This window comes from Myotis nattereri (genome assembly GCF_964212035.1).
Source record: "Myotis nattereri genome assembly, chromosome: 10".
Classification (NCBI taxonomy): Eukaryota; Metazoa; Chordata; class Mammalia; order Chiroptera; family Vespertilionidae; genus Myotis; species Myotis nattereri.
The window spans coordinates 62360145-62385695 of record NC_138085.1 but is presented as its reverse complement, the minus strand read 5'-3'; the positions used below and the strand labels follow the sequence as shown (position 1 = coordinate 62385695).

At 39.5% G+C, this 25551-nt stretch overlaps 1 protein-coding gene across 5 annotated transcripts in view; it reads left to right on the top strand.

The window, feature by feature from the left end:
• MTA3 (metastasis associated 1 family member 3) overlaps window positions 1–25551 on the top strand; it is a 126580-nt gene that overhangs the window by 3321 nt on the left and 97708 nt on the right. For all 5 annotated transcript variants that reach the window (XR_013996494.1, XR_013996495.1, XM_081100759.1 and 2 more), the window contains exon 3: window positions 6386–6479. Coding sequence is in view for 3 of the 5 variants with exons in the window: in XM_081100759.1 (XP_080956885.1) it covers window positions 6386–6479 (94 nt within the window). In the remaining 2 variants the exon portion in view is untranslated. The remainder of the gene's footprint in view (window positions 1–6385; window positions 6480–25551) is intronic.

Here is a 25551-nt window from a genome sequence, read left to right as displayed (position 1 = left end):
GAATAGTGGCTGGCCCATGATTATGACATTAATAAATATTTGTTGAATTAATGGATTTCTCAAATGTCTGCTGTTAATAATTGTACATAGTTTTACTGTTTACAAAGTATTTCGATTCATTTGTTTTACAGATATTTCTGAGAACCTGCTACTTGCCAGTCACTTTTAGATAGGCACTTTTAGGAATTCAGGGATGAACAAAAAAAAGTAAAAACAGACATCAGCCAAATAATCCCACATGAAGGAAATTGGAGCTTTGCTAAATTTATAAAAATCAGAGCGTGATTGTCTGGAAGCATATAATCTGGGGATTCACATTCGTTACCTCTGTTGAACCTCACAATGGTAACCTTAAACCTTTAAGGTAGATGTGTTATGAATTGTGGTCATGAGGCACACAGTGGTTAAATGAGTGGGTTATACATCGAGCTTGAACATAGATCATTTTGCACTCCTTTATATTACCGTGCATTTCAAAAGTACCCCACCTGCCCCCCACAGTCCTCACCTTCTCCCTGCCTCTCTGCTTTCAACAAAGATTCATTAATATAATAATTGTTTTTTGCCGAAGCCGGTTTGGCTCAGTGGATGGAGCGTCGGCTTGCGGACTGAGGGGTCCCAGGTTCGATTCCAGTCAAGGGCATGTGCCTGGGTTGCGGGCACATCCCCAGTGGGAGATGTGCAGGAGGCAGCTGATCGATGTTTCTCTCTCGTTGATGTTTCTAGCTCTCTCTGTCTCTCTCCCTTCCTCTCTGTAAAAAAATCAATAAAATATATTTAAAAAAATAAAAAAAATAATAATTGTCTTTTGGGAGCTGGGGAAGACAGAATTGAGGAATGGGATTCTCTTTAATGTCAAGAATGGCAATTTGATTGGATGAAGTGTTGGTAAACAGGAACTGAGATTGGTTAGTTAAGTACTAAATATATATGTAGGGCCTTTATTTCTGAAGGGGTATGAAAAAGATACTTTTGTTTTTTTAATTTATTGTAATGGGATCCACACCAAGAGGAATGGGTGAAGGGTAAAGATATCTCACTTTAAATAATTCATTAAACAAATATTTCTTGAGCACCTATTATGTACTAGGGGCTATGCTAGGCTCAGATACAATATTGAACAGTATGGACATAGTCCCTGCTTACATAAAGTCTGTGTTCTCATGAAGGAGATGAGGGAGATACATGAAAAGATGTTAACAGGCATAAAGAAAATAGTGATAGCCCAGCCAGTGTGGCTTAGAGGTCGAGCATTGACTTATGAACCAGGAGGTCATGGTTCGATTCCTGGTCAGGCCACATGCCTGGGTTGTGGGCCCAATCCAGGAGGGAGCCAATCAATGATTCTCTCATCATCAATGTTTCTCTCTCTCTCCCTCTCCCATCCTCTCCGAAATCAATACAAATATATTGGGAAAAAAAATAGTGATAAACTGTTAATTTCTAATAGGGAAATAAACCTTGCGTAAGGAATAATAGAGGTCACTTCCTTTGGACAGAGAAAGAAGGATATTAAGGACATTGAAGTTGAGGCCTAGAGGATGAGAAAGAGGCAGCTGTGAGGGTGAGGCCACAGAGTATTCCAGAAAGGCCTTGCCTATTCAGAGGCCAAGTTTGCAAAGTGGGGAAAGTTAACATGATTGGACAATCCAAATAATGATTTTAAGAACACTTGATATATAATTGATAAGCCAGAAGAAGAAAAGACATTAACCTATTTTATTAACTATCTTATCTTCTAAATAGAATTTTTAAAAAGTCAAATTTCTAGAATAAACTGTCAATCACCATTGTAATCGAAAATGCACTTTTATATGCTGGTTCCTGGTTTTTTAAAAAGATCCTATTTAAAATGTTACTTGCTGCCAAAACCGGTTTGGCTCAGTGGATAGAGCGTCAGCCTGCGGACTGAAAGGGCTGGGTTCGATTCCAGTCAAGGGCATGTGTCTTGGTTGCGGGCACATCCCCAGTGGGAGATGTGCAGGAGGCGGCTGATCGATGTTTCTCTCTCATCGATGTTTCTAACTCTCTATCTCTCTCCCTTCCTCTCTGTAAAAAATCAATAAAATATATTTAAAAAAAAAATAAAATGTTGCTTGCTTAGGTTGAAAGCTGGACTATAGGGTTTTTTGTTTGTTTTTTAATTACAGTAACATATTTTAGTCTCAATTTTTCTGGAAAAGTTTTGGGAACTTTTATGTGCAAAACTAAATACGTATCATTTGATGAGCATAGTTCAACATTGGTTATCATATGTTCCCTCTTTTCTTCTCTCCTAATTTGTACCCAGATATAGTGAAGATGATTTTTTGGAGAAAGAATATAAGGTTAAAATAGAAGAAACTTTTTGGTAAATTTTATTTAGTCACTACCTATGTTGGGTGTTGGTCTTGCTTCTAAAGATTGAGTCTATATACATGTTGGAAGAAATCTTTCTGCACATAATAGTGAGGATGTAGTCGCAGAGACTTTTGGAAGCTATGCTTGTGGATAAATTAACGTGTTATTTACTATTGTGTTTTTTTTGTTATTGTATAACTTATGTATCTTCACATTCTGCACATTTTATTAATCTGCAAACTTGCTCTGAGATTCATTTGAATGTTTAGGGTCTTAAAATTTTTTGGTGGGGGGAGGGGAGTCATATGTCTTTAAGCATCTGATGACGCCCCCCACCCCCATCTACATTTGCACATAATTTCAGAAGATACTCTCAAAGCCCTTTTTATGGAATGCAAGTTAATACCCATCCTGTCATTTGGGATCTTTTGGGACTAAGCACAGAAATTGGGAAAGGAAAGTCACTTTCCACTTGTTCTTTACTTTGGTTATATCATGAATTTTCTGAAATGGGAAGTGTTTTTTTTAATTTAAAAAAGTACTTTATAAGTATGATATAGAAACAAACATGAGTACGAGGTTGACTGAAATTATTTTAGAGCTTAAGAAAGCCTCCTATCGCTAGGTAGGGGATACTTTAGTAAACATGTTTGACAGAATAGAGAGTTTAAGATGCTGCAACCTAAATGGAAAAAAGAACCCAGAAAAGAGCCCTAGCCACTTTGGCTCAGTGGATAGGAGAGCATCGGCCTGCGGATTGAAAGGTCCTGGGTTTGATTCCGGTCAAGGGCACGTACCTTGGTTGCAGGCTCCTCCCGGGCTGGGCCCTGGTCTGGGCCCTGGTCGGGGACTTCTGCAGGAGGCAACCAATTGATGTTTCTCTCACCTCAATGTTTCTCTGTCTTTCCTTCTCTCGTCACTCTCTCTAAAAATCAATGGAAAAATATCCTTGAGAATTAAAAACAAACAACAACAACAAAAAACCCAGAAAAGAAATTGATGTACATTATGGGTTCTTTATACATGTCCCCACTTTTCCCACCTGTGGGTTTTTGCTCTAGGCCAGTGGTTCTCAGCCTTCCTAATGCCGCGACCCTTTAATACAGTTCCTCATGTTGTGGTGACCCCCAACCATAAACTTATTTTCGTTGCTACTTCATAACTGTAATTTTGCTACTGTTATGAATCGTAATGTAAATATCTGATATGCAGGATGTATTTTCATTGTTACAAATTGAACATAATTAAAGCATAGTGATTAATCACAAAAACAATATGTAATTATATGTGTGTTTTCCGATGGTCTTAGGCGACCCCTGTGAAAGGGTCGTTCTACCCTACCCCAAAGGGGTCGTGACCCTCAGGTTGAGAACCGCTGCTCTAGGCCTTTTTCTTTTTCTTTGACAGTTCAGTCCCCCAGGCTTCAGCTGTTGGGACTCCTTTCCTTCTTTCCTAGCATGCTAAGGTATCCTCCACCTCATTTCCTCCATGAAGCTTTTTCTGTCCTTTCCCCAACAGGTTGGACTAGTACTTCCTGCCTCCATGAGTGAGAAGTGGAGTCTGGAGGGGAGAGGAGGAAGTAAAGGAAAATTGTGCTGGGAATATTGTCAGGGATGTTTTACCTTTATGTTAGTTGTGGGGAACCAGTGAAGGTGTCTAATCAGGTGAGGGACAAGATAACTGGGTTTTGAAAGATTTGGAGAGGAGATGACATGTGACCAGGCATCCTTGCTGGAGTGGAGGCTTAGTGAGGGCAGGCACCATGTATCTGCAGTGCTTACCTCAGTGCTTGGGCACATAGGAAGGACTCAAAAAATTTTGGTGAGCCCTGGCCTGGTAGCTCAACTAGTTAGAGCATCATCCCCATTAGAGCATCGTCCCCAATACCCTGAGGTTACAGGTTCAATCCCTGGTCAGGGCACATATAAGAATCAACCAATGAATGCATTAAATAAGTGGAACAACAAATTGATTTCTCTCTCTCTCTCTCTCTCTCTCTCTCTCTCTCTCTCTCTCATATCTATCTCTCTCTTTCCCCCTCTCCCTTCTCCTTTTTTCCTTCCTCTCTCTCAACAATCAATAAAGTTAAAAAATTTTGGTGAATAACCAAAGAATATATATATATATGTCTCCAGGCTTTATTTAACCTAGCTCACAGCAGTGCTTTTCAAGCTATTTGTGGTAAAGAGTTTTCACTATCTCAGATTGCTTTTGTAAAATTAAAAAGGCAGAAAAGTTAAATTTGAAATAGGCTTATAAAAATACAAGGTCCTGCCCTGACTGGTTTGGCTCAGTGGATAGAGCGTCGGCCTGCGGACTGTAGGGTCCCAGGTTCGGTTCGGGTCAAGGGCATGTACCTTGGTTGTGGGCACATCCCCAGTGGGGGGTGTGCAGGAGGCAGCTGATCGATGTTTCTCTTTCATCGATGTTTCTAACTCTCTAATCCTCTCCCTTCCTCTCTGTAAAAAATCAATAAAATATGTTTAAAAAACAATACGAAGTCCCATTTTTCATTGTTAGATTCAGTAGCTATAAAATTAACTCTCAAATGCTATAATACACATACTCTCAATCCTGTACTCATTTTATTACATAGTACATACAGTGTGGACTGATTCTTGGACCACATTTTGGTAGATCAGCTTTAGAGGGATGCTTGAGGGTGTGTATGTGTGTGTATTGTAGAGAAATACTGTAGTCTTAAACTACCTAATAGCCAAGTGTGTACATAGTCCAGAAGAGAATATTTATTTTGAACTATGCCTCTCCATCCCAAGCATGTTTAAATAAGAATTTAATTAGCTTCATAGAGTATTCCTATGGAAGGAACTCACTGGTGAGGCAGAAAAACTATTCCTTGAAACTCTTGTTTTGGGTTTTTAATATACTTTTAGGTCAAGAAGACAAAAATGATAAAGAGCTTATAATTGAAGTCATTGATAGATTTTATTTACGTGGGAATATTGGCTTGCTCTTTTAGCAGATTGCTGGATCATTATTGCTGGAGGATATATCCGATCACAATATTGTGAAATATAGAAACACTTTGGTTAGGACTTAATATGATTTCAATTTTAAGGGGCAGTATTTCTCTAAGACTATTTTTCACTCTAAAATTGCTGCTGAACTTCATAAAATTGACAAATTTACTGCAGCCTATATATATTCTTATTTCTTTATGTTTGAATATATCTGTAAGCCCAGAGAAATTCTGAAAATTTGTTTTTAAACGTGTTTGAAATTGGAAATCACAATAGCTTTTTATTGTTCTCTATATGTTTTTACAAGACACTTTGTAATGAATGATTGACCTTCTTGAAAGCTCTCAGAATTCATAAAGAATAAGAGTGTTGAAGCCTGGGCCCCAGCTGCAGTAAATTACAACTTAACTGAATATTGATTGTATTCTAGACTGTAGTCAGAAAGAAATAAGAGCTTCAGTGTTCATAACTCAAGGTTTTTAATACTTTCCTGTGGGAAGGTAAAGTAAGTACTGCTAAGATTATTGACTATTATGGGTTCATAGACTCCCTTAGGCTGGAGAATGCTTTTCCAAGTCACCCGGCCCATTCTACATGGTGGCTGTCCTGTACCTACAGAGCTTCCTCGTCAGTCCATTGTGGGGATGTGCAGGAGAAGGCTGGGTGATTCTACTCTTAGCCTGTGCTTCTGGGAGTAGTTTTAGAGGAGATATGTTTAACTGTCTTAAATAAATCCTATTGTGGCTTTTGATGTTTTTGGGATTAGTTTCCTAAGGCTAATCAGATTTAACTGTGTCTGGCTTTATTTGTTAAAACGGTCTGATTACTTTAGTTTAATTGATGCCAGAAAGTTATTTTATGTTTGACATATTAGTTCTACTTGCAACTGGAACAAATGTTGCTCATCCTTATTTGAGTGTTTTAGCTCTCTGATTATTCTGCAGAAGTGGTTGGCACAGTGTAAATGAGAGTGATCTTATAATTGTGCTGTATCTAGTTTTGTTTTATAAACTACTTGAATCTAATACTCAGTACAGATGACTTTTGTTTTTCTTATTTCTTAGACTGCAACTGGCAACGTGGAAGCAAAAGTAGTATGCTTCTATAGACGACGAGATATTTCCAACACGCTTATAATGCTTGCAGATAAGCATGCTAGTAAGTTGTTTTTTTCTTGGATTAATAAAAAAATGTTTTAAGTCTTTCATTATCCATGATGCGAGGAAAAACCTTTTTTGTTACCTGTAGGTTTTTGCTTTCTAATTTGTCTTCCTCTTAGTTTAGATGGGAGTAATTTTTTTGGGTGGTGCTTGGTTTTAGTATATTTTTTTAGGTTGTATCATATGTTTCTTAATTAGTCAAAATGTTGAAATAGAAGTCTTTGCAAGTAGGCTTCAGCAGACAATCAGGGCAGTGTTTTGCCATCTCTCATTTTTGATTGTGGTTTGAGTGTACAAATAGGAGGAAATTTATACTTCTCTGATATTTTCTTGGAGGACTTCCCCCTGCCCCCTAAATAGCTGGTTAATATTTACATTTTTAAAAATTCTGAATATTATGTTTATTAGGCACGTATTAAAAATTGCTAGGAGAAAATACAAAGTGATGTTTAGATACTCATTCCTATAGGTAACAACTCTGAGCACTTCTTTTTTAAAAAAATATATTTTTGCCTGGCCAGCACAGTTCAGTGGTTGAGTGTTGACCTGTGAACCAGGACGTCATGATTCGATATCTGGTCAGGGCACATGCTCGGGTTGTGGGCTTGATCCCCAGGGTGGGGCATGTAGGGGGCAGCCGATCAATGATTCTCTATTTTTTTTTCTTTCTTTATATTTTATTAATTTCAGAGAGAAAGGGAGAGGTAGAAACATCAATGATGAGAGAGAATGTACTCCGTTATACATTTTAAGGTTGACATCAAAAATTTTTCTTCAAAATTTAAATAGTTGCAGAAATATTTCTAGTGTGTTATAAATACTGACATTTAAAAATTGTTGATTCTGTTAAAAAAGAAACTTTGCAACCATTTGCCCACCGTCATAGGTTAAAAAAATGTATGAACAAGCTCTGTTTTAACAGTTTGAAATCTTATGTGATCCCTTTTTTTCCTTGAGCTCCTTTCCGTTTGTTTTCTCCACAGAATTTTAGCCTGATGTAGTTTTATGTTTGATGGGTTTCATCATCATCATGTCATTCTCAGTAACAGAAATGAATGTATAAATTAAAATGTAAAACCTGTTTATATTTCCTGTGTCCATAAGGCTCGGTCTTGCTTTCTTTTGGACTTATTATAATTATAGTACAAATACTATAGAATGTTTGATAATTACTCAACATAAAAATACATTTTTACTGGAAATCATCTCTTAACGAGATGGATGGAGCTTACTTTCATCCAAAATAATGCGTCCTTGCAATACTATAACTCATTGCTAGAATGAGGCAGGGTTTGGCATTGATTCCGTTCCTGATTTTTGTGTTTATAGATGTAGGTTCTGACAAACTTTTTAATTTCAGTAAGTAGATGAGAATGGTGGAGTTTTGCTCATTTATTGATTTATCAGGTATATTTTGAGCTCCTGGTGTGTTCTGGACACTCTTGTATGTTCTGGTGGTGAGCAGTGAACAAAGCAGCAGAAATCCCTGATCTCAGAGCTTACATATTATCTCATTGTTTGTTCTTCTGAGTTGTATGTGAAAAAATGATGTAGCAGTTTTTCATCAAAAGTGATTTTTGAAATGAGTTAGCAGCTGACAATTCAATTAGAACCTCCTTCAGTTTTGCTGAGAGCAGAGAATTTGAAACCATCAAGCTTGGAAGAGGTTTGTTAACCAGTCATTAGAGTCATTCATGGTTTCATTTTCTGAGAAGCACAATAAAAAGGCTTTAGCAAGACCTAACAAATGACTGTTAATTATACTTTTTACTTTCACACATAGGGATTGTATTACCTATGGTTCTACCAGAGAAAGATATATGTCTTTCTTACATATACGTATACTCTCCTATGCATCCACAGGATCACCAACTGGTTTATATAAATACTAGCGGCCCGGTGCATGAAATTCATGCACAGGTAGGGTCCGTCGGCCTGGCCAATGATCAAGGCCGATCTGTGGACCAACTGGCAGGGTGATCGGGGGCACCTGCCTTGGCCAGCCTGGCGTTTCCTGTTCACTGGCCCGGTGCCGGAAGTTGCCACTGGTTGCCTCCCTCTGTGGGGCTACTGGTAGGGCATTCGGGGGCCCCCTGCTGGCACCTGCCTTGGCTGGCCTGGGGCCTGCGGGCTGGGGGCAGCTCCTGCATTGAGCATCTGCCCCCTGGTGGTCAGTGCACAACATAGCAACCAGTCACTCCACCAGTCGCTCTGCTGTTCGATCAATTTGCATATTAGGCTTTTTTTATATAGGATGTAAAGAGATTTAGTGCACGTAATAGACTAAGATTGTGGGGGTTGGCCAGGCAAGTCTGAAATCTGATGGTGAGGTCTTTCAACTGATTGGATAAAGCCCACCCAGATTACTAAGGATAATACTGTTTACTTAAAGCAGGCTGATGTTAATTGCATCTATAAAATATTTTCACAGCAACACCTAGATTAGAGTTTGAATAGCCTACCTAGCCAATTCATCAGAATTAACCATCATAGGGATCTTATTTAAACCAATATAGTTAGAAAGGTTTGGAAAAGTTGAAGTAATGTTCAGTAAGTATACCTTTATATTTTAAATTCATGTCTGATAAAATGTTCAAATCTTATATTATGTATGTCCTTAAAATGAATTTAAATATGTGATATGTAAATTAAGACTAATACATAAAGTATTTGTATTTTCATCAGATTATTGGAACTGTAGATTTTATTTATTCATTTGTAGAAAATGACCACCAGTAAACCTTAATGGCAAACCTAGTCCTTATTGACCAAGCAGGCAGCTAAATCACACTGATTTTTTGTCAGAAAGTCTGATTCCTTTTGCCAATTTTATTAAAATGAGTACTATGCATTTCCAAGGCAACCGTCTTCTGAATTCTAAGATAGTCTCCTGGATAATGCTCAAAGCCTCACTGTGATGGACTAAGGCCTTCTGTTGTTTTTTTACAGATGCTCTTTGTTTTTTTGTTTTCTTGGGACTTTTTTTTCGGGAGCTATGCATTTATTTTTGACCACCATTCACTATTTGGAAACAGTGAAGTCTTTAAGTGAAATTGTTCATATATCTCCCTGTTGATTGATTGGTAGGTAGATATCTGATGTCATAGTCAAATATTTTTGAATTTATAACATTCTAACATTGGGCAAAATGCCTCAATTCTAACACCACACTTCTCTGTAACTGAAATATGTATAAGATGCAAAACGCTTTGTGTGGGTTTCTGATATCTTGGTTAAAGAAGCTTTGATTTTGTCACTGGTGATCCCTGTGTGGTGCCCTGCAGGTTTTTACTCCTTTGAGTTGTGTTCCACTCTAAGATATGGGTGGATGAGAGGTGGGTGAGAGAGGGGCAGTGGGGTGAGAATAGAAGGATCAATCAGCCTGATGCCGTGAGCCTGTGCTAATTCTCAGGGAAGATCAGAAGAACTAGTGCATGTGGAAGATGGTCTAAAAATGGACCTCCTTAAAACTGTGTTTCTGTGTGCCCCTTCATGTGTCCTTAGAGGGGTTCTGGTTCTTTTAAAGACTTCAAATACACTGTACCACTTTTCCTGGGCCTTTTTTCCTTATCTTGGAGATTCTTTCATATCAGTACTTTCTTTTTAATGGCTGCATGATAGTCCACAGTTTATGTACTGTAGTAATTTAACCATTCTGTACTGGTGAAGGGTTCTGTTTTTTATCTTTTGTTCTCAAGCAGTTCTTCAGAGTACTTACCATGTAGACACAGGTATGGGTACAGCATTTATATTTAGCATAGATTCCTAGAATTGTAGTTGTGGGGCCAAAATGTAGTGCGTTGTAATTTTGATAGATATTGCAAAATTGCCGGCCTCAGACTGGGTACAGTTTATACCTACCAGTAATGAATGAGTGCTTATTCTCTCCCACCCTAACCAATATAGTTTACTATCACGTTTTTGGTCTTTACTAATTTAATAGGTGGGACATGATACGTTGATATAGTTTTATTTGTACGTTTCTTATGAAAATGTGGCTTTCTTATAAAATTCATTTATATATTTTTTTCTGTGAACTATTTATATTCTTTTCCTATTTTATATTGAGTTTTGTTTTTTTTTATTTATTTTTATTTTTTTTTATATTGAGTTTTAACTTTGGCTAAATTAATTTGTAGGGAGAAAATCTTTAGTTAACTCAGTAGGGAATAAAGAAAAGCAAATATCCTTACATTTAAACAGACATGTTTAAACTTATATTTTTTCCTCTCCCCTTAACATCTTATATATATATAAAAGGCTGAGTGACCGACCGTCTCCTCTGGTACAGATGATGCATACTGGCAATCTAAAAGTAAACGTCGACTTAGCGCGATATATATAAAGCTCTCACTGGCTCCAATCGCACGTGTTTCGATCTGTCATTGTCAATCATGAATTTGGTTGTTTTTGTTGACATTCTGAAGCTGAAAGAAAGCAGTGTCGTAGTCGACAGAATATGTCTGAAGACCAACTATTGGCACAACTATCCCCGTCTGACACTGGCCTCCCATTTAAATTAATTCAAAGAGTTTCCTGTGATGCCATCATTTGCGATGACTATTAATAAATCACAAGGACAAACTCTAGGCAGAGTAGCAATATTCCTACCTGAACCTGTTTTCAGACATGGTCAGGTATATGTTGCTTTCTTTTGAGTTTGAAGAGCGTGTGACATTAAAGTTGTAAATACTTCATCACAAAGGAAATTAGTCAAGCACTAATTTGAAAGTGTTTTTACTCTTATTGTGGTATACAGGGAGATGTTAGCGTAAGTTTAATCAATTTACCAGTCATTGTTTTTATCAATGTTTTTATATCATGTCTTTGTTGTTTTATCATGTTATTGTTTACTTATTAATTTATATACTTTTCACATACATTTTACTAATTTTCTTTCATCTCTGACACTTCTATTGTAGAGAAAGGGTGGATAGCGATATTAAAATATTTCTTCTAATTAATTTCCTTTCAATGTTCGTGAATCCGTGCACTGGGCCAGTAGTAAGGAAATAAATGTAGGTCACATTTTCTTCCTTCCTTGCTCTCTCCCTTCCCTTGTTGAAACTAAGCAGTGTTTAGCTCCAGATTTTTACTAAATAACAGTAATGACTTAATAATAACAACACATAGCACCAGACACTGTTCTAAGTGCTTTTACATATATGTTCATTACGTAGCTATTCTTTAAGATTTATAGTTTTACTTGTTTGTTGCCTCTCCACTGTTTCTTGTATCCAACTCATCTTCATTTTTAATAACATTTGTGTTTTGCCTTGCTGAAATATGTTCTCATCTAAATTATTTTTTCAGAAAGCACCTGTGGGTGGTGAACTTATTAAATCTTTACATGTCTTAAAACTGTGTTTACTTTACCATCATACTGCACTGCGAGTTTGTCTCAGAATTTTGAAGATATTCTATCATTGTCTTCTGGAATTCAGAAGTCTGATGTTAGTCTCATTTTACTCTTTTGTAAGTAACACATTTTTTTTCTCTGAAAGTTTTTCTCTTTTAGAATTGGCATTCTGAAATTATCATAACATGTTTAATTGTTGGATTTATTTCAGTAATCATTCTATGCAGTTTTGGTGAATACGTTAGTGTGAGGGAGGACCTTTAATTAGTTTTCAGCTCAGAGATGTTTTCTTCTAAGATTTCTGTTTCTATGTTTTCCCTCTGTCCTCTGTTCTCTTTATGGAATTCCTAGTAACAAAACTTTGTGACTTCTGTTAACTTGGTCTCATTCTTTAATTTCTTAGAACTTTATGGGACTTACTGGGAGAATTCTTTGATATAATACTCTAACTTACTTATGTGATCAGCATCTTATCTACTCTGAGATTTATTTAGCCCATTTGTTGAAATGTTATTACTTCCAAGAGGAATACTACAGAGAGAAGGGAAAATAAATAACTTTTTCTTATTTCTAATTTTTGTACTTTGACCACAGATTTTATTAGCAGGATAAGGTTAAACATACTCAATTTCTAGATGTCCGTTGTATTTTTCTTAGGAAGTTTGACATTATTAGAACATAGCCCATAATTCTGTGTCTCAGTTTATAAAGTATATAGGTACATAGATCTAAGCCTGACATGCTCCTTTTCTGAATCCAGGGACACACCTGGCTAATCTGAGACACTGAGGCCTAACTCTGCCCCTGGAGACCCATCTCCATCCTTTCCACGCAATTACTATCAGTTGATTGGAGTTGGTACAAAAAACTACTCTCTGTCAACACCATTCAAAGAAATAAACATTTATTTATAAGGACACTTTTCTCTTGCTATTTTATAATGTTTTTATTTTTGTGAATGACATTTTGTAATTAACAGTTATGGCAAGTTTGTGTCTCATTAACCAGATTATTATCTACTGTAAATATAAAAAGGTTTATTATTTGACAAGTTAATTATGTTTTATGATACACATTTTCTTATTAATCTGTTACTTGGAGTGTTAATGAGTGCTATTATCTTTTTAAACAAAGCAAGTACTATATTATTACTTTAAAATTGATGTCACATTGTTTATTGATTATTAAATGAGGCATTTCAGTCATTAGATAGCTTCTTTAAAGGGCTTTTATTAGTTTTACTTAATTTATGGGTTGGAAAGTTTTAGACTGATGTTTTTTTGTTTTGTTTTTTAAATATACTTTATTGATTTTTTACAGAGAGGAAGGGAGAGGGATAGAGAGTTGGAAACATCGATGAGAGAGAAACATCGATCAGCTGCCTCTTGCACAGAATGTGCCCGCAACCAAGGTACATGCCCTTGACCAGAATCGAACCTGGGACCCTTTAGTTCACAGGCCGACACTCTATCCACTGAGCCAAACTGGTTAGGGTTAGACCAGTGATGGCGAACCTACGACATACGTGTCAGAGGTGACATGCGAACTCATTTTTTTGGTTGATTTTTCTTTGTTAAATGGCATTTAAATATATAAAATAAGTATCAAAAATATAAGTCTTTGTTTTACTATGGTTGCAAATATCAAAGAATTTCTATATGTGACACGGCAGCAGAGTTAAGTTAGGGTTTTTCAAAATGCTGACATGCCGAGCTCAAAAGGTTCGCCATCACTGGGCTAAACTGATGTATGTTTGACTAGTTGAATGAAAATAATTTTTGTAGTCAGAGTATCTATCTAAAGTTTTCCAGAGGTTATCTCTTTTTTCTTTTTAAATATAATTTTATTTTTTCCATCACCATTTTTAAAATTTTTAATTTTTTAAATATGTTTTTATTGATTTCAGAGAGGAAGGGAGAGAGGGAGAGAGAAACATCAATGATGAGAGAGAATCATTGATCAGCTGCCTCCTACACACCCCCCACTGGGAATTGAGTCTGCAACCTGGGCATGTGCCCTGACAGAATCAAACCATCACATCCTGGCTCATAGGTCGACGCTCAACCACTGAGTCACACTGGCTGGGCTTTCCATCACCATTTATCCCCTCCATGTCCTTTTCTACCTGCACCCCACTATCCTCCAGCTGATTTCTTTAAAAAAAAATCTTTTAATTGAAGTGCAGTATAAATAGACTTCTGTAGCTTCTTCCTGCCATTTCTATTTCCACTAGTGCATTTATTTTTTTGTATTGCCTTTATTTAGAAAGGTCTGGAAGGACCTTATAAAAAGTCTGTTTAGCCCTAACCAGGTTTGGCTCAGTGGATAGAGCGTTGGCCTGCGGATTGAAGGGTCCCAGGTTCGATTCTGGTCAAGGGCCTGTACCTTGGTTGCAGGCACATCCCCAGTGGGGGGTGTGCAGGAGGCAGCTGGTTGATGTTTCTCTCTCATCGATGTTTCTAACTCTCTATCCCTCTCCCTTCTTCTCTGTAAAAAAATCATATATATGTATATATATGAATGAAGTCTGTTTAAACCCTCTGTATTTTATTTTATTTTTTTAAAAATATATTTTATTGATTTTTTTACAGAGAGGAAGGGAGAGAGATAGAAAGTCAGAAACATCGATGAGAGAGAAACATTGATCAGCCGCCTCCTGCACATTCCCCACTGGGGATGTGCCCGCAACCCAGGTACATGCCCTTGAGCGGAATTGAACCTGGGACCTTTCAGTCCGCAGGCCGACGCTCTATCCACTGAGCCAAACCGGTTTCGGCTAAACCCTCTGTATTTTATAGCTGAGTCCTTGACCCAAGGTTATCTAGATGGACTAATATTCTGTCCTTTGATTGATATTTTCTGAGTTTTGTTTATTTATCTCTTTAAAATATATTTGGAGAAGTAAAATATGAATAGACTCCCTTTTCTGTTTGTCCAATTTGGCATTGTGGAAAAACAGAGGTTTTGGAGCCAGACCTGGGTATTAATGCTGGTTCTGTCTGCCCTGTGGCCTTGGGCAGATAGATTAACCTTGCTGATCCTTGGTTTCTTCATGTTCACAAGGGCTTGCTAACACTTTCTACCTTATTACCCTCTCTGTCTTGAGGGTTATTGTAGGAAGTACATAAGTAAAGTATCCAGTTAATCATGAGATGTGCAGAAAATGATAACTTCTTTTTTTGTTTGTTTTTCATTAAATTTTTTTAGACATATCTATTATTTAAATTGAATTTATTGGGGTGACTTTGGTTAATAAAATTATATAGAGTTCAGATGTATAATTCTATAATACGTCTTCATATAGTATTGTGTGTTCACTAGCCCAAGGCAAGTCTACCTCCTCCCAACCCCCTTTCCTCCTGGTAATCACCATACTATTGTTTTTGGGTCTATGAGTTTTTTGGTTTTTTTAAAAATTTCTTTACCTTTTTATACCAGCCCCCACTTCCCTCTGACAGCTGTCAGTCTGTTCTCTGTATCTATGAGTCTGTTTCTAATTTGTTATTTTATTTATTAGATTCCACATATAAGTGAAATCATACGGTACTTGTGTTTCTCTGGTTTATTTCATTTAGCATAATACTCTTGGTCCATCCATGCAAAGGGTAAGATTTCCTTTTTTATGGTTGAGTAGTACTCCATTGTGTAAATATATCACAGCTGTTTTATCTACTCATCTACTCATGGGCACTCGGGTTGCTTCCATTGCTTGGCTATTATAAATAACACTAGTGGCCCGCTGCACAAAAATTTGTGCACTGGGGGTGGAGGGGGGTGGGGAGTGTCCCTCAGCCTGGCCTGCACCCTCTCCAATCTGGGACCCCTGGAAAGATGTCCTACTGCCGGTTTACAGGGATCGGGCCTAAACTGGCAGTCGGACATCCCTCTCACAATCTGGGGCTGCTGGCTCCTAACCACTCACCTGCCTGCCTGCCTGATTGCCCCTAACCACTCTGCCTGCCAGCCTGTTTGCCCCCAACTTCCCCCCGCCGCCAGCCTACTCGCCCCCAAATGCCCCCCCACCAGCCTGATCACCCTCAACTGCCCCCTGTACCAGTCTGCTCACCCCAACTACCCCTGCTGCCGGCCTGCTCACCCCTAACTGCCCCCCCCCCCCTGCTGGCCTGCTTGCCCCCAACTGCCCCCCTGCTGGCCTGCTCACTCCAAATGGCTCCATCTTCTATTTAATTTGTGTCCTTTCCACCCCTAAGTTAATGTCGTGTCCTTAATATGTGGTTATGAGATGTCTCTGTGACTGAGCTGGGAAACTTTTCACGTTTCTCTTTCCTTTCCTTTCATCTCAGGATAACTGAGCTCTGTGGTTTGTGTGGGAGCAAAGGCCCTGGGAATACAATGCTGAGCCCTCTGAAGTCATTTTATTCTTTATTGTATTATTTGATTCCTAGGGCTGAATTAAACATGAAAACAGAAGAAAATATACCCTTAGATATAGAATCTGAGTCATTACCCGGAGATTTCTGCGGGAGTTGACACTGAGGCATGAGACACATGTGTTTATTGGTCAGTTTCCTCAACTATGGAATGAAGGTTGATCCTGCCCCTCGAATCTTTTGGAGGTTGGATATGATGCATCCAGAGGGATTAACTGGCATCTCTGAGAGTAAGATCAGAAGTCAACAGACACTTGTTTCCTTTACCCAGACAGAGTTAGAAAAACAGCCAAAACCAGTTTGGCTCAGTGGATAAAGCGTCGGCCTGTGGACTGAAGGGTCCCAGGTTCGATTCCGGTCAAGGGCATGTACCTTGGTTGCGGGCACATCCCCAGTGGGGAGTGTGCAGGAGGCAGCTGATCGATGTTTCTCTCTCATCGATGTTTCTAACTCTTTATCTCTCTCCTTTCCTCTCTGTAAAAACTCAATAAAATATATTAAAAAAAAGAAAAAAGAAAAACACAACTTTTTTTTATCATAACAGCAGCAAGGGCCATGCCTGTGGGAGGAGGAGCAGGGAACCAGGGCTTCCTCCTTGCTCCTTCCCTGCCCTCCCTCCCTCCATCCCTGCACTGGCCAAGCTGCTATCGCTATCGTGGAACCGCTCAACTCAGGCTCTGGCCCCGCCCATGTCACGGGGAGGAGCATGCACAGTTTCTTGCAGACACAGAAGCAGCTGTGGAGTAGGGAGGTGGCGGTTTTTCCCCAGAGCAGGCGCTGAAGTCCTTGTTGAAGTCTCCACTCCGGAGCCTGCGAGTTCGAGTCCTGGGAGGCTGTGCAGTGGAGGCGCCACATTCCTTTCATTAGAAACTGAAGATTGATAGGAACCTGCCGGCTGAGGGGAAGGACCAGGAGGTCTGCCTTGCACCCATTCGCCAGTCCCCAGTCCCGCTTTGCTGATCGCGCCTCCTGAGCCCCGTGCCGCCTGGGGCGGGGCCCCCATGATCCCCACGCCCCTCCTGAGCCCCGTGCCACCCGGGCTGTGCACGGGGGCCTGGATGGCAGCTCCTGCTGTCCCGCCCTGCCTGCATATGCAAATTAGCCTCCATCTTTGTTGGCCGTTAATTTGCATATCACTCTGATTAGCCAATGGGAGGTGTAGCGAAGGTACAGTCAATTACCATGTTTGTCTATTATTAGATAGGATAGCCAATGAAAGTAGGGGTATATATATTCTTTCAAATTAGTGTTTTGGGTTTCTTCGGGTATATTTCCAAAAGTGGAATTGCTGAGTCATAAGGCAATTTCATTTTTAAATTTTTGAGGAAACTTCATACTTTCTTCCACAGTGGCTGCACCAATCTACATTGCCACCAACAGTGCACAAGGGTCACTTTTTCCCACATCTTTGCCAACACTTGTTTGTTGATTTATTGATGATAGCCATTCTGACAGGCCTGAAGTGATATCTCATTGTGGTGTTAATTTGCATTTCTCTGATGATTAGCGATGTTGAGCATCTTTTCGTATCTCTATTGGCCATCTGTATGTCCTCTTTGGAGAAGTGTCTAGTCAGGTCCTTTGTCCATTTTTTAATTGAATTATCTATGGTTTTGGTGTTGAGTTTTATGAATTTTTTATAAATTTTGGATATTAAGCCTTTATCAGATGTATCATTGGCAAATATGTTCCCCCATTCAGTGGGTTGTCTTTTTATTTTATTAACTAGAGGCCTGGTGCACGACATTCGTGCACTGCTGGGGGGAATCCCTTAGACCGGCCTGCACCTTCTCCCAGTCCAGGACTCCTCGGGGGATGTCTGACTACTGGGATCGGGCCTAAGCCTGCAGTCAGACATCCCTCTCACAGTCTGGGACCCCTCACTTCTTACCACCTGTCTTCAGCGGAGGTGGGAGAGGCTCCTACCACCGCTGCTGTGCTCGCCAGCCATGAGTCCGGCTTCTGGCTGAGCGGCGCTCCCCCTGTGGGAGTGCACTGACCACCAGGGGGCAACTCCTGCATTGAGCATCTGCCCCCCTGGTGGTCAGTGCACGTCATAGCGATTGGTCATTGCGCCATTCGGTCGATTTGCATATTAGCCTTTTATTATATAGGATGGTTTTCTTTGCTGTGCAAAAGCTTTTTAGTTTGATGTAGTCCCATTTGTATATTTTTTCTTTTATTTCCCCTTGCCCCGAGGAGACAGAGAAAATGTTGTTATGAGAAATGTCAGTGAGTGAGAGAAACAGAAACCAATCTGGATTTGATCTATTACTGAGAATTAATTAGGTGCTTACAAAATGATGGAATGGTTGAGGAAACATCCAAGGCTGGGCCTTTGGAGGACTCCCAGAACCATACAGAGAACTAACCCACAGGGGAAGCTGGTTCCTCTGAAACCTTTTTTGGAGCTAAGCTAGCAGCATGCTTTTTCAGTTGCCCCTCACAGCCAGGATGTTGGAAAATGATCACCTGAAAGCCTCAAGTTGGAAAATGGTCACCTGGAAGCTTCAGTCCAAGGCTTTAGAAGTGGTATCCAGAAGCTGCTGACATGCTTTCTTGATACCTAGGAACTTAGAGAATGGATACATTGCTGCATGAATGCCTCACCCTTTTAAGTTTGCTTGCTAATGGCTAAGAGTCTCAGGAAGATGGCCCCTGCGTCATAGCCTCCCAGTACACCTCATGCCAGTTTCCATGCACAACTTGGGAACTGGAACTAGAACTGGAAAACCCAAACCCAGTCATTTTCAGTGGTCATTCCATGCTCCTTCCAGTAGCTTATTCTTTAGTCATTCAAAATATAATTCATTTCAGTATGAGCAAATGTCTTTTCTGGGTGCTGGGGATGTTAGCAGTGACTAGACACTGTCCCTGCTCTCAGAAAACCCGAGAGGAGACTTTTAAAGTGACACCAAGTGCTTTTAGGAAATGATCATTCACAAGTTTGAGTATCTCAGTTGCCTTTTCATTTTATAAAAGAGTAAAGAGAATTGTTTCATGACAGTTTCTCATAACACGACAGTACAGATGGAAGATTCTTTCTTCAGAGAGATGGAGAGATACATAAAAGGAGAAAATCCTCTTAGATCTGGCCAGTTCTCTTGTTGAGTGGAGGTAGGAGGTATCTTTAATGGCTTCTGCCATTGCCCATTTACCATCACCTATAAGGCTTCCATACATATTCCTTTCCTAAAAAGCCAGGCAGGCATCCGTGGCATAAGGCAAATTCTAGGCGTAATGTCCAGAGGTTCTCTCTTCTTTTTCCTATTATCTTTGTTTTTTTCATCTAAGATGTAGAAAGGGGCTTCTTACTCTTATCCCATGTGTGCAATAAACAAAATTTTAAGGCACTGAAGAGGGTTATTTTTCTTCCATTTTTCTTGACATCTAGGTGTGGTTTTCTTCAGTTCTAGAGGACAAAGATGGGGAAAAAAATCATAGCTCGTGTCAAAATTGCCTCTGCATTAGACAACAGATAGAAATAATTTAAAAAAAATATACTTACAAATAATATCCTGGGATATTGTAAGATATCCATTATACATTTTGTATAATACATTTTGTAAGATTATACATTTTGTAAGATTATACCGACATTTTGTATGATTTTAATTTGGGGCAGTCTTTAAGCTTAATTCAGATGTATTTGCTCTGTGTGTTGGTTATAGATCAGTATAATTTTTTCTGGCCTTGTTCATAGGCTTTGCATTTTAGTAAATGTCATAGTAACATTGTCTATCAAAAGAGATTCTACACTTTCACACTACAAATAGTTTATCTTGGATAAGGAAGAAAACTAACATTATGATCTCTATGTTTGAGGTGCTATACCAGGTACTCACATACTCTTTTTGTCGTTTTAATGTTTACAGTTAAAATTCGTTGATTTATGTTATTACTGCTGTTTCTATAGTGGCCCAAAGAGAAGTCGGTAACTTACCAAAAACCATAGCAATGTTAAGTGGAATTAGAATTGAACTTTTTTTTTTTTTTTTAAATATATTTTATTGATTTTTCACAGAGAGGAAGGGAGAGAGATAGAGAGTTAGAAACATCGATGAGAGAGAAACATCGATCAGCTGCCTCCTGCACATCTCCTACTGGGGATGTGCCCGCAACCCAGGTACATGCCCTTGACCGGAATCGAACCTGGGACCTTTCAGTCTGCAGGCCAACGCTCTATCCACTGAGCCAAACCGGTTTCGGCTAGAATTGAACTTTTTGACGGTGGTGCCCCCAGTCTTCTTATCATCTGTCGCCATTTTCTTTACATTGTGGGGACTTAATATTTGCTAATGAATGTCTCAAAAGCTCCTGCCTTTCTAATACAGGGAGGAGCCTTTTCTATCAGTTCAACCTTTAGTAATATTTTCTTTTCTAATTTCCCTCTTCCCCAAGTTCAGAGTCCTCTTTAATAATAAAAAAAGATATAATAGGATACCTCCATTTACAAGTGCAGCCCCATATCTGCCTGCTTTGTCTACCACCAGGAATCTGAGTGCTACTAAGAGAGTTAAAACTCCTCTCTGGGAAAAGCAGGCCTGGCTGCGTCATTTCTCTCTTTGGCAGGAGGCAGGGAGGCTGACTGGATGTCATTTTGTCTTCAGTCATAGATCTTCAGCATCACAGTTTTCCTCCAGAGGATTCATCTGGGTCAGCAACCTCACTTCTTTTGCTTACACAACCTTGCAGATGCTACACTTTTTACCATATGACATGGCTCTCAGTGTGCACAAAGTTGGAGCCATGGACTGGGACCCCCGGACTGTTGGGGATATAGACTTTGAGGGCTTGATATTGACATCCAGGCTGAATCCTAGAATGTAGATGGCCAACCTTTAGTAATAATGTACAAATAAATGAAATAAGTTGCATTGCTTTATATATGTTGGTACCTCTCCCATCACTTCATGTAGAGAGCCATTTGGCTTAAAAGACTTCCCTCTTTTCATACTTACGTTCCCCATTTTAAGGTCATAATACTTAGGTCCCATTATATCAGAAAAAGTATTAAGACAAAAATCAGGGCGGGAGGTGTACTACAAAGGGCAAAGAATGCCCCATGTGCCTTTGGGAAGCACAGCCCCACAAGACCAGTAGTTGGTGCTGTCTCGTGCTTCTCTCCTGTGGGGAATAACGAGTCCGCACCATCTGCCTTTCCTGGAACATCTTTCTCTGTCACCTGCCTCCACCGCTATCACCATCCGCATATTGGCAAGGGGTGAATAGGTACGGGTGAGCTGGAAGAGTTGTTTTACTTTGTACATGCAGCAGTTACTGGTAGGGAAACATCGATTGGTTGTCTCCCTCAGGCACCCAGATGGGGGATCAGACCCACAACCTGGGCATGTGCCCTGACTGGGAATCGAACCAGTGACCTTTCTGTGCACGGGACAACACTCAAGCAACTTAGCCACACAGGCCAGAGCTCCCTGACTATTTTCATTCAGCACCATACTCGTGGCATCTCTCTATGCTATTTATTGCTTGTTATTAGTTGTTATTTTTTCTGGCCCAGTAGTATTCATTCTCCTATTAATGGGCATTGAATGATTTCTAGTTTTTGGCTTCTATGAAAAAAAGCTGCTATGAACATTCTTGTGAAAGTCTTTTGGTGTACTTAAGCTCTCATTCCCCCTAATAAATATGTAGGAGTGAAATTGCTGGTTTATAACAGGCTTAACATGTCAAATTGACTTCAGCATTATTGCCAAAAAGTTTTCCAAAATGGTTAAACCCATTTTCACTGCCTCTGTTTGAATGTATGGAAATTCCATTCAGTTTATGTTCTTGATAAGATTGGTAGTTTCAGTCTTTGAAATTTTAGCCATTATGAGACCACAGGTTTTCTTTTAGTAGGCCAAAGCATAACGCTTAGGTTGAGTAATATGAGGGCTAGGTGACCAGCTGTACTAGTTTGCCTGGTACTGAGGGGTTTTCTGACCTTAGGAATTTCAGTTTTAAAACCAGGACAGTTCCAGTCACCCTGAATAGGTTCTCTGCTGATTTAGTCAGCAGGATGTGAAGGTAAAAGCAGGAAATTCATAGTCAAGCCAAGCCCAAGTACTGATAAGGAGCTGGGCAAGCTGTACCCACTCTTGTATTTTCTTGTTTAAAAAGACAGGGACCCACCCACTCCACCCCTTTCCCTTCAGGTCTCGCCTTAAACTGTGTTTCTTTAGGAAGGCTCTGTTGGCCCCTCAGGATACAGTAGTCTCCTCTGTCATACTTCTGGAGCGCCTTACATAATTTACAATATTTATGACACTTGGAAATGTATATTCTTGTTTATAATCCTGGGTCAAGTGCAGTTTTTATCAGGGCAGGACTTTTTGTCTTCCTCACAGAATATCCCCAGAACACATTGGTAGGCACTTCAATAAATTTTTTTCTTCTTTTGGGAGTGGGATGGGGTTGGGGGAGGAAATAGGTGAAAAAAATGGCAGGGCAAGTTACTGGGAGATGTTCTTCAGCCATGAAAGTTTTGATCCAAATAGTGGTTGAAAGTTCTTGAGTGTTGTTTTTTTTAAATCAAAGCAGGGGAGAAATGTGAGTTGTGTCCATATGAATTGGAGAGGATGATGGTCTGGTGGTGCTGTAAAATTTGGTTATTTCTAATCCTTTTATTTTGTTTCTTAAGTTTTAAAATTGATAGCAAATGGAAAAATGCATGGTGACATGTTAAGCCTGTATAAAATTCCAGATGGAATTTGACGATATTACAAGATTGGGCAGCCTTTGCCAGATGCAGTATTCTTTGAATACATAAATGTAAAGCAGAAATAGCTTAAATTTCTGATGGGATCCTAATTTGCTAGAGAACAAGATATGAGTCATTGGATCTCACACTGTGAAGATAAAATTTCTGAGCCAGGTTTCTTAAACCCAATAAAGTGAAAAAAACCCTTGCTTTAGCCAGTTTGTTTTTAATTTCATGTTAGACTTTCAGTTAATACATCTTTTGCATAAGTTCCTGAATACGTTTTAGGGGGTCTGTGAGGACAAAATAATTTTCATAATAATATTAAGTTGCCATTTAATTTCTTCGTCGGTTTTCTCCTGAGTACAATAGCAGAGTTTGTCCAGAGGCTCTATGACACATGATGACATCATTACCCTCATGATAATGGACTGTGTGATTGTGATTTCTTGTGTTTCAAATATTTCTCCATTTTAATTTCTAATATGGTATTGGTAGATATAACTCATATAAACAAAGGTTCTTTGAGGTCTTTGATAGGATTTGAGAGTATAAAGGGTCCTGATATTAAAAAGCTTGACAATAATTGGTATAGGTGTTCTGCCAAAAAAAGTTTTAAAATTAGTGTTTTATAAAATGACTAGAGGCTCCGTGCACGAAATTCATACACTCGGATGAGGGGGGTGCACCTTTCTCGGGGGAGCCCAGCCTGCACCTTCTTGCAGCCTGGGAGCCCTTAGGGGATGTCCGACTGCTGGCTTAGGCCCGCTCCCTGCGGGAAAAGCTTCCGCCACCGCCACTGTGCTCGCCAGCCCTGAGCCTGGCTTCTGGTGCACTGACCACCAGGGGGCAGCTCCTGCATTGAGCGTCTGCCCCCTGGTGGTCAGTGCGTGTCATAGTGACCGGTCGTTCTGCTGTTTGGTCAATTTGCATATTAGCCTTTTATTATATAGGATTCTTAACGCTTAACTGGCCTGACTCTACCCCAGAGTTTCTAAATCAGGATCTCCATGGAGGGATCTGGATATCTGTTTTTGTTTGTTTACAAAAAGTGAAAACATTTTTGATTTGTTTTAATTTTAATATGATTTGCCTTTTAAATTAGGAGCCATTGTTTTAGGAGATAGAAATAGTTATCCAAATGTCAAAGAAAATGATATTAAATTTTACTTATAAAAAGTAATAGCAGTTTTTTTTCTGTAGCACTGTTAGTCACTGTGCTAAGCAATTTATATATGAGGGAGGAATTAAGTACACATTTCATAGATGAAGAAACTGAGGATTAAAAAGAATAAATACTTTGCCCAATGTCACCCAGCTAGGCATGTGTGGTGCTAGACTTTGAATTCAAGTGTGACTCCAAAGCCTAGTCTCCCATCCACCCTGTTAGATTTTGAAAGAATTGGGGAAAGCATCAGAATGAAATGTGAAAAGTAGAACCCCTTTGAACAGTAACTTTATATATATATATATATATATATATATATATATATATATATATATATATACACACACACACACACACACACACACACACACACACACACATTTTATTGATTTTTTTACAGAGAGGAAGGGAGAGGGATATAGAGTTAGAAACATCGATGAGAGAGAAACATTGATCAGCTGCCTCCTGTACACCTCCTACTGGGGAGTGCCCACAACCAAGATACATGCCCTTGACCGGAATTGAACCTGGGACCCTTCAGTCCGTAGGCCAACGCTCTATCCACTGAGCCAAACCTGAGCCAAACTGGTTATTGACCGGAATTGAACCTGGGACCCTTCAGTCCGTAGGCCAACGCTCTATCCACTGAGCCAAACCTGAGCCAAACTGGTTAGGGCTGAACAGTAACTTTTTGATGGTTACTTTGTTCAGTGTTTTATGCCATAACTTTGTGAGTCTGTCCTTGTACCCACCGACTTGAGCATTAGCTGATAGTTCTTGATAGTCTGCAGTGAACGTTTCTTGAGGTTCCATCTCTGTTACCTCACAAGTAAACAGCATGGATGCAAAGATAAATGACCCATCTTTGTTTTCAAGGGATTCAGTGAATCAGATGACTGTAGTGCAAGGCGTATTGTGCCTTAAGCACCTTAAGCTTTGTTGAGTGCTGCTTTGTAGCAGAGAGGAGAGGCCTCCTCCAGCTGGAGATTGACAGGAGCCTCGTGGATCAGGCACTGAAATGAAATCTCAGAGGCTTCTTCCAGCTTTACAATTGATCTCCTTACTATTGTTAACTTCTCATCCATTTAAATATTCTCCCTGTTTATCTCAGGCATTTCTTTATAGAAATAGTTGACTCTTAGTTGTTTCCTGTTTGTGTTTTTGGTAATCCTCACCCGAGGATATTTTTTCATTGATTTTTAGAGGGAGTGGAAGGGAGAGGAAGAGAGAAACATCAGTATGAGAGAGAAACATTGATTGGTTGCCTCTTGCACATGTCTGCAACCAAGGTATGTGCCCCTGACCAGAATTGAACCCAGGACCCTTCAGTCTGGGGGCTCATGCTGTATCCATTGAGCCAAACCTGCTAGGGCTGTTTCCTGTTTTTGATCTCCCAAGATGAACCACTTTAATATTCTACTAGAGGCCCAGTGCATGAATTCGTGCATG